Source organism: Oncorhynchus tshawytscha, linkage group LG26 (assembly GCF_018296145.1).
Source record: "Oncorhynchus tshawytscha isolate Ot180627B linkage group LG26, Otsh_v2.0, whole genome shotgun sequence".
NCBI lineage: Eukaryota > Metazoa > Chordata > Actinopteri > Salmoniformes > Salmonidae > Oncorhynchus > Oncorhynchus tshawytscha.
Genome location: NC_056454.1, coordinates 52,390,988 through 52,401,454, shown reverse-complemented (window position 1 = coordinate 52,401,454; position 10,467 = coordinate 52,390,988). Strand labels below are relative to the sequence as shown.

Here is a 10,467-nt window from a genome sequence, read left to right as displayed (position 1 = left end):
CTTTCTGTAAGTAATTGTGTGTATAAGATAGTGATTACAGCTATACTAGTCTTTCTGCAACATACAGTCTCTAAGAGTGATTACAGCTGACTTAGTCTTTTGTTTTAAGTCTCTAAAATGGTGATTACAGCTAATGAGTCTTTCTGGGTAAGTCTCTAAGAGTGATTACAGCTGTGAGTCTTTCTGGGTAAGTCTTTCTAGAAAGAGTGATTACAGCTGTGAGTCTTTCTGGGTAAGTCTCTAAGAGTGATTACAGAGTCTTTCTGATGATTACAGCTGTGAGTCTTTCTGGGTAAGTCTCTAAGAGTGATTACAGCTGTGAGTCTTTCTGGGTAAGTCTCTAAGAGTGATTACAGCTGTGAGTCTTTCTGGGTAAGTCTCTAAGAGTGATTACAGCTGTGAGTCTTTCTGGGTAAGTCTCTAAGAGTGATTACAGCTGTGAGTCTTTCTGGGTAAGTCTCTAAGAGTGATTACAGCTGTGAGTCTTTCTGGGTAAGTCTCTAAGAGTGATTACAGCTGTGAGTCTTTCTGGGTAAGTCTCTAAGAGTGATTACAGCTGTGAGTCTTTCTGGGTAAGTCTCTAAGAGTGATTACAGCTGTGAGTCTTTCTGGGTAAGTCTCTAAGAGTGATTACAGCTGTGAGTCTTTCTGGGTAAGTCTCTAAGAGCTTTGCACACCTGGATTGTACAATATTTGCCCATTATTCTTTAAACAATTCTTCAAGCTCTGTCAAGTTGATTGTTGATCATTATTAGATAACCATATTCAAGTCTTTCCATAGATCTTCAAGCCGATTTAAGTCAAAACTGTAACTAGACCACTCAGGAATATTCAATATCTTCTTGGTAAGTAACTAAAGTGTAGATTTGGCCTTGTTTTAGGTTATTGTCCTTCTGAAAGGCGAATTCATCTCCTCATTGTCTATTGGAACACAGACTGAACCAGACTTTCCTCTAGGATTTTGGCTGTGCTTATAGCTGTCTACCGTTTATTTTTATCCTAATAACTCCCTAGTCCTTGCCAATGACAAGCATACCCATAACATGATGCAGCCACCGCCATGCTTGAAAATATGAAGTGGTACTGAGTGATGTGTTGTGTTGGATTTGCCCCAAACAAAACGCTTTATTCAGGACAAAAAGTTAATTTCTTTGCCGAAATGTTTTCAGTATTACTTAAGTGCCTTGTTGCAAACAGGATGCATGTTTTGGAGTATTTTTATTCTGTACAGGCTTTTTTAAATCTGTCATTTAGGTTAGTATTATGGAGTAACTATGGAGTAACTACAATGTTTATCCATCCTCAGTTGTTTTCTCCTATCACAGTCATTACACTCTGTAACTGTTTTAAGGTCACCATTGGCTTCATGGTGAAAATCCTGAGCGGTTTCCTTCCTCTCCGGCAACTGAGTTAGGAAGGACGTCTGTATCTTTGTAGCGACTGGGTGTATTGATACACCATCCAAAGCCTAATTATAACTTCACCTTGCTCAAAGGGATATTACACATTTTACCCATCTACCAACCGGTGCCCTTCTTTGCGAGGCATTGAAAAATCTCCTTGGTCTTTGTGGTTGAATATGTGTTTGAAATTCACTGCTCGATTGAGGGACCTTACAATTATCTGTATGTGTTGGGGTACAGAGATGAGGTAGTCATTTAAAAATCATGTTAACCAATATTATTGAACACGGAATGAGTCCATGCAACTTATTATGAGATTTGTTAAGCACACTTTTACTCCTGAACTTATTTAGGCTTACCATAAAGGGGTTGAATACTTATTGACTCAAGACATTTCAGCTTAAAATGTTTTATTAATAAATAAAAAATTAGACTAACAAAATTCCACTTTGACATTATGGGGTATTGCGTGTAGATCAGGTATTGTGTATTACATTGTAATTCAGACTGTAAACCATTTAAAATTCAGACTGTAAACCATTTTAAAATCAGACTGTAAACCATTTTAAAATCAGACTGTACACCATTTTAAAATCAGACTGTACACCATTTTAAAATCAGACTGTAAACCATTTTAAATTCAGACTGTAAACCATTTTAAAATCAGACTGTAAACCATTTTAAATTCAGTCTGTAAACCATTTTAAATTCAGGCTGTAACAACACAATGTGGGAGAAGTTAAAAAGGTGTGAATCCTTTCTGAAGGCCACTGTACATACAACCGTTGCTATGGGACCAAGAACATTGCTACAGTACTGTGTTGTTTATAGCACACTTATTTATACTGTATCACACTGTAGATATATGCCACTCAGAAAGCATGCAGGACATTATTAAGGTCATTACGGTAAGATTATAAATTAACCATATGAAATAAAGATGAGAGGAATATTAAAACAGGGATTTTACCACTGAGGAAGTCACGTGGTCTGTATGACTAATTTGGACTAGATATATACCTTATTCATCACTGACTCCATCCAATCTACGTCCCACATAAAGTATTCTATTGTGGACCCTTCAATTTCTACCCTACTCAGTGATATTCTGATATAACAATGTAATATTTAAGTCCGGAACAGACTATCCTAAGGCTTTGTGAACTTTTGAGCGCTGTGCTTTAATATGCAAAAAACAGGTTACTATACAATACATTGTCCTGACTGACACTGCTGTATCCATCACTGATATCCATTCACATCTTAATAACTGCCAAATACATTACACTACATTTTGTTTGGTCTGGAAATGACTTTTGTAAAACTGTGTTGTCTGTCACCTTAAAAAAAAAAAAGACTTGAAAAGTGATTAAAGATCCAGGGTGAATGTCGGATGTGTTGTTGTGGTTATAGTGAGCTGTTTGTCAAATGGCATCCTACTCGTCATACTGTCTAGTGCACTACTTTTGACCAGGGCCCATGAGCTCAGGGTCCATAGGGTTAGGGCCCATAGAGGTCAGGGCCCATAGAGGTCAGGGCCCATAGGGTTAGGGCCCATAGAGGTCAGGGCCCATAGGGTTAGGGCCCATAGAAGTCAGGGCCCATAGAGGTCAGGGCCCATAGAGGTCAGGGCCCATAGAGGTTAGGGCCCATAGAGGGCAGGGCCCATAGGGTTAGGGCCCATAGAGGTCAGGGCCCATAGGGTTAGGGCCCATAGAGGTCAGGGCCCATAGAGGTCAGGGCCCATAGGGTTAGGGCCCATAGAGGTCAGGGCCCATAGAGGTCAGGGCCCATAGGGTTAGGGCCCATAGGGTTAGGGCCCATAGAGGTCAGGGCCCATAGGGTTAGGGCCCATAGAGGTCAGGGCCCATAGGGTTAGGGCCCATAGAGGTCAGGTAGAGGTCAGAGCCCATAGAGGTCAGGGCCCATAGGGTTAGGGCCCATAGGGTTAGGGCCCATAGAGGTCAGGGCCCATAGGGTTAGGGCCCATAGGGTTAGGGCCCATAGAGGTCAGGGCCCATAGAGGTCAGGGCCCATAGGGTTAGGGCCCATAGAGGTCAGGGCCCATAGGGTTAGGGCCCATAGAGGTCAGGGCCCATAGGGTTAGGGCCCATAGAGCTCAGGGCCCATAGGGTTAGGGCCCATAGAGGTCAGGGCCCATAGAGGTCAGGGCCCATAGGGTTAGGGCCCATAGAGCTCAGGGCCCATAGGGTTAGGGCCCATAGGGTTCAGGTCAAAAGTAGTGCACTACATGGGGAATAAGTAGGGTGCCACCTGGGGGACACAATTCATGTTGAAGTAGATGGTTTCCTTCAGAGCTCTGGTCCTGTATCTCTCCTTAGCCCGAAAAGCAACTCTGTTTTCTATTGAAGTTTGTAAAATAAGCGCTTTGAAATAAAATAACAAATGATATCTCATACTCTAGCCTGCTCTGGAAATGTTTAAAAATGCAATTATCGATGAATGAAAGCTTGCATTACATTACCCCATTGATTAAAGATTATATTACTGAGAATAGATTTTTTCATGTCAATTGACTTCTTAACTTCGCATGTTTCCCAAATGGCACCCTATTCTCTACATAGGGCACTACTTTTGACTAGAGCACTATGGCCCCTGGTTAAAAGTAGTGCACTTTGGGAATAGGGTGCCATTTGGGTTGCTGCCCATTAAATAAGCCTTGTGTTTTGATTGTGTAACTGAAGGTCAGGGCTGTAGTTGATCCCTGGACTAGTGGGTCTCATCTTTACAAGCATTTTGCTACACTCGCAATAATCATTTGCCAACCATTTATATGTGACCAATAAAATTTGATTTGAAAATGTTTTATTTTATTTCATCCTACACTAGTAGACCTCATCCTGCACTAGTAAATCTCATCCTACACTAGTAGACCTCATCCTGCACGAGTAGACATCATCCTGCACAAGTAGACATCATCCTACACTAGTAGACCTCATCCTGCACTAGTAAACCTCATCCTACACTAGTAGACCTCATCCTGCACGAGTAGACATCATCCTACACTAGTAGACCTCATCCTGCACTAGTAGACCTCATCCTGCACTAGTAGACCTCATCCTGCACTAGTAGACCTCATCCTGCACTAGTAGACCTCATCCTGCACTAGTAGACCTCATCCTTCACTAGTACACCTCATCCTACACTAGTACACCTCATCCTGCACTAGTACACCTCATCCTACACTAGTAGACCTCATCCTTCACTATTAGACCTCATCCTGCACTAGTACACCTCATCCTGCACTAGTAGACATCCTCCTACACTAGTAGACCTCATCCTACACTAGTAGACATCCTCCTGCACTAGTAGACCTCATCCTACACGAGTAGACCTCATCCTACACTAGTAGACCTCATCCTGCACTAGTACACCTCATCCTGCACTAGTAGACCTCATCCTGCACTAGTATACATCATCCTATACTAGTATACCTCATCCTGCACTAGTACACCTCATTCTACACTAGTAGACCTCAACCTCATCCTACACTAGTAGACATCCTCCTACACTAGTAGACCTCATCCTACACTAGTATACATCCTCCTGCACTAGTAGACCTCATCCTACACGAGTAGACCTCATCCTACACTAGTAGACCTCATCCTGCACTAGTACACCTCATCCTGCACTAGTAGACCTCATCCTGCACTAGTATACATCATCCTATACTAGTATACCTCATCCTGCACTAGTACACCTCATCCTACACTAGTAGACCTCATCCTACACTAGTAGACCTCATCCTACACTAGTAGACCTCATGCTGCACTAGTAGACCTCATCCTGCACTAGTAGACCTCATCCTATACTAGTAGACCTCATCCTGCACTAGTAGACCTCATCCTATACTAGTAGACCTCATCCTGAATGATGAGGGCCTCATCCTATACTAGTAGACCTCATCCTGCACTAGTAGACCTCATCCTGCACTAGTAGACCTCATCCTATACTAGTAGACCTCATCCTATACTAGTAGACCTCATCCTGAATGATGAGGGCCTCATCCTACACGAGTATACCTCATCCTATACTAGTAGACCTCATCCTGAATGATGAGGGCCTCATCCTATACTAGTAGACCTCATCCTGAATGATGAGGGCCTCATCCTATACTAGTAGACCTCATCCTGAATGATGAGGGCCTCATCCTATACTAGTAGACCTCATTCTGAATGATGAGGGCCTCATCCTATACTAGTAGACCTCATCCTACATGAGTATACCTCATCCTACACTAGTAGACCTCATCCTATACTAGTTGACCTCATCCTGAATGATGAGGGCCTCATCCTATACTAGTAGACCTCATTCTGAATGATGAGGGCCTCATCCTATACTAGTAGACCTCATCCTACATGAGTATACCTCATCCTACACTAGTAGACCTCATCCTATACTAGTAGACCTCATCCTATACTAGTTGACCTCATCCTGAATGATGAGGGCCTCATCCTATACTAGTAGACCTCATCCTACATGAGTATACCTCATCCTACACTAGTAGACCTCATCCTATACTAGTAGACCTCATCCTGAATGATGAGGGCCTCATGTACAGCCGTAGCAAGGCAGTTTTGGGGGGTATAATACGATTCTCAGCTATAGAGAACTGCAACAACAACTTTTTAAATCCGTAAAATGTTTCCACTATGAGTATCTGATAAGTGTTAGCTGTTTCAGATTTGTTGTGACGCAGTTTTAGGTAAATTATTTGTCCACATGAGGGTCATTTTTCTAACACTCGTAGCTTGTTCAAAACACACTCTTTACCAAAGTAATCTTGTACCGTTTGTAGTTCTTGCCACTACACATCAACAGGGATTTAAGTGAAAATATCATCTCAATCTGAAATTGATGGGACTGTTGATTAAAATGTTAGGCTATGGATGCAACTGTGTTTAGATTCACTATCATTAGAGCATTCATGGCTTGCCATTACATAATTGAAACATTTTAAATATAGTTTGTTTATCATTCGAAATGTAATTGATTGGTCACCAATACATTATTACCACTTTATAACGCAATAGGGGAAAGTTGCTTGAATAAACCATGTATTGTGCGTGTGATCAATTCTAAGGCGGGCTTTTAATTGACGAGCCAATAAGAAGTTCTCAGAGGGATAGTGTTAGCCAATGAGAGGCAGGGAGTACGTGGTCAGTAGGAGACGTTAGCTGCGTGGCTGTGAAATCGTTTCAGCCTGCTTCGGTCACGGATGTGGAGCGATAAGGAGCGACCGGTGGAATATGTAGAAGCGTTAGGGAATAACCTAACTGGATAGGCTCTCTCGACAAAATACATATATTGAAATATAGGCTAGGTTTTACACTTATTCATATGCTGAGGTCGTTGTAATAGCAGTTTTTTTCGATATTTTTTTTTTTTTTTTTACTATTGAGAACAAATAATGTCTCAAAGAGTGAGAAGAAACGGGTCTCCGACATCTATGCCAAGCGGCGAAACCGGTGGTGGAGTCGGCGCTACAACTGGCGTCTCGGGAGCTTCGGGAGGCAGTGTGTTCAGTCGCCTCCTGCCCATGAAAGCGACGGTTCCGTTCCAACTGAAACCGCAGATACAGCCCCCCCTGTTGACCAGGTCTGTGCAGGGTACCGCTAGTGGATGCAGTAGCCCCTCGCCCACCAACACCGGGAACGGTCAATTCCACACTAGTGGATGCAGCGCCAGCGAAGCACCTGAAACGCGCACGTCGACGTCATTGAGTCGCAGCCCCACTCGTGCTGTTGTCAACTCATCATCAACAGCTGTTGTTCTGGTCTCCTCGCCAGCCACCACCCCTCTGTCTTCTCTGTCACCTCTGTCTCCTTCCATCGGTTATGCCTCGGGCGCGGTGGGACAGACCGGGACAGGGACACCCTCCTCCCCATCCGCCAGAGTCAGCCCCCTCGCCAACACCACCGTGTCTGGTCACTCCGTTGCTGCATCGGGGTCCAACTCCCGAGCCGCTCAAACACAATCAACCCTCGCTCCTGTAGCAGCGTCATCTCCACAACATGTAACTTCCCCAGTGATCTCACCTGCACCTTACGTCAATATTCACACCTACGGATCTAGTAGTTTCAGTCTGGGTCCCCCCCCTGTTAACACCGCAGACGGCTCCCCCACCCAGCAGCTACACTGGCCGTCAGACTACCCGACCGCTTTACAGCAACAGCCTTTCTCGCCTTTTCCTCCGTCTTCGTCCTCTTTGTCATCTTTTGGCGGTCAGACGGGCAGAGCGATGCCCCAGGCAGCGCCACAGCGCTGGTCCCCCGGCCTGGAACAGAACCGACTGTCTCCTGGGAGAGTCAGCCCCAGCTCGCCAGATGGAGGTGAAGTTTACATCGTTAAAGTAGTTTTTTGGTCGTGAACTGCACTTCATACATTCTCCAGGTTGTTCTGTTCTTCTGTTCTGTCTGTACCCAGATACACATGACAAACACTCTTTTCATGCCACTTCAATAAAGAAGTTACTTTTTCAGAGCAGGTTATAGGAGAACTCATGCAGCAGGTTGGGACACTGAGGTTAAGGTTAGGAAAAGGGTTAAGTTTGTGAAGATGTTCTCCTAACCTGCTAAGAAAATCACTTTGTATGAAAGTGGTGTGAAAAGAGTGTGTCCCCTTTACAAGTCTTTAACTCCAGTATCCCTGAAGATTGTATTGGCACTGTCCCTCTATATAGTTACTGTCCCTCTATATAGCTACTGTCCCTCTATATAGTTACTGTCCCTCTATATAGCTACTGTCCCTGTATATAGCTACTGTCCCTCATATAACTACTGTCCCTCTATATAGTTACTGTCCCTGTATATAGCTACTGTCCCTCTATATAGTTACTGTCCCTCTATATAGCTACTGTCCCTGTATATAACTACTGTCCCTCATATAACTACTGTCCCTCTATATAGTTACTGTCCCTCTATATAGCTACTGTCCCTGTATATAGCTACTGTCCCTCATATAACTACTGTCCTCTATATAGTTACTGTCCCTGTATATAGCTACTGTCCCTCTATATAGTTACTGTCCCTCTATATAGTTACTGTCCCTGTATATAGCTACTGTCCCTCATATAACTACTGACCCTGTATATAACTACTGTCCCTCTATATAGTTACTGTCCCTCTATATAGCTACTGTCCCTGTATATAGCTACTGTCCCTCATATAACTACTGACCCTGTATATAACTACTGTCCCTCTATATAGCTACTGTCCCTCTATATAACTACTGACCCTGAAACTGACCCTTTATATAACTACTGACCCTGTATATAACTACTGACCCTGTATATAACTATTGACCATGTATATAACTACTGCCCCTGTTTTTAACTACTGACCCTTTTAGAGCTAAGGGCCCTGTATATAACTACTGACCCTGTATATAACTACTGACCCTGTATATAACTACTGACCCTGTATAGAGCTACTGACCCTGTATATAACTACTGACCCTGTATATAGTTACTGACCCTGTATATAGCTACTGACCCTTTTAGAGCTAAGGGCCCTGTATATAACTACTGACCCTGTATATAACTACTGACCCTGTATATAACTACTGACCCTGTATATAACTACTGACCCTGTATAGAGCTACTGACCCTGTGTATAACTACTGACCCGGTATATAGTTACTGACCCTGTATATAGCTACTGACCTTGTATATAACTACTGACCCTGTATATAACTACTGACCCTGAAACTGACCCTTTATATAACTACTGACCCTGTATATAACTACTGACCCTGGAACGGACCCTGTATATAACTACTGACCCTGTATATAGCTACTGACCCTGTATATAACTACTGACCCTGGAACTGACCCTGTATATAACTACTGACCCTTTTAGAGCTAAGGGCCATGTATATAACTACTGACCCTGTATATAACTACTGACCCTGTATATAACTACTGACCCTGTATAGAGCTACTGACCCTGTATATAACTACTGACCCTGTATATAGTTACTGACCCTGTATATAGCTACTGACCCTGTATATAACTACTGACCCTGTATATAACTACTGACCCTGAAACTGACCCTTTATATAACTACTGACCCTGTATATAACTACTGACCCTGTATATAACTACTGACCCTGTATATACCTACTGACCCTGTATATAACTACTGACCCTGGAACTGACCCTGTATATAACTACTGACCCTGTATATAGCTACTGACCCTGTATATAGCTACTGACCCTCTATATACCTACTGACCCTGTATATAACTACTGACCCTGTATATAACTACTTACCCTGTATATAACTACTGACCCTGGAACTGACCCTTTATATAACTACTGGCCCTGTATATAACTACTGACCCTGTATATAACTACTGACCCTGTATATAACTGCTGACCCTGTATATAACTACTGACCCTGTATATAACTACTGACCCTGTATATAACTGCTGACCCTGTATATAACTACTGACCCTGGAACTGACCCTGTATATAACTGCTGACCCTGTATATAACTGCTGACCCTGTATATAACTACTGACCCTGTATATAACTACTGACCCTGTATATAACTACTGACCCTGGAACTGACCCTGTATATAACTACTGACCCTGTATATAACTGCTGACCCTGTATATAACTACTGACCCTGTATATAACTACTGACCCTGTATATAACTACTGACCCTGGAACTGACCCTGTATATAACTACTGACCCTGTATATAACTACTGACCCTGTATATAACTGCTGACCCTTATATAACTACTGACCCTGTATATAACTACGACCCTGTATATAACTACTGACCCTGTATATAACTACTGACCCTGGAACTGACCCTGTATATAACTACTGACCCTGGAACTGACCCTGTATATAACTACTGACCCTGGAACTGACCCTGTATATAACTACTGACCCTGTATATAACTATTGACCCTGTATATTACTACTGACCCTGTTTTTAACTACTGACCCTTTTATAGCTAAGGGCCCTGTATATAACTACTGACCCTGTATATAACTACTGACCCTGTATATAGTTACTGACCCTGT

At 42.9% G+C, this 10,467-nt stretch overlaps 1 protein-coding gene and 1 long non-coding RNA gene across 5 annotated transcripts in view; both read left to right on the top strand.

Moving 5' to 3' along the window:
• Positions 1–1,756: 1,756 nt before the first annotated feature.
• LOC112237640 lies at positions 1,757–3,922 on the top strand. 4 transcript variants are annotated; one of them, XR_006080060.1, is made up of 3 exons: positions 1,779–3,169; positions 3,232–3,298; positions 3,341–3,922. It is a non-coding gene; the product is annotated as an uncharacterized LOC112237640 (long non-coding RNA). The 4 variants fall into 4 exon arrangements; XR_006080059.1 differs by having other exon boundaries at positions 1,779–3,231; positions 3,263–3,298; positions 3,356–3,922; XR_006080057.1 differs by having other exon boundaries at positions 1,757–3,298; positions 3,356–3,922.
• A 2,678-nt stretch (positions 3,923–6,600) lies between these two features.
• fam117bb (family with sequence similarity 117 member Bb) overlaps positions 6,601–10,467 on the top strand; it is an 83,673-nt gene continuing 79,806 nt past the window's right edge. The window contains exon 1 of the mRNA XM_042306904.1: positions 6,601–7,756. Coding sequence (XP_042162838.1) covers positions 6,835–7,756 — 922 coding nt within the window. The 5' untranslated portion in view covers positions 6,601–6,834. The remainder of the gene's footprint in view (positions 7,757–10,467) is intronic.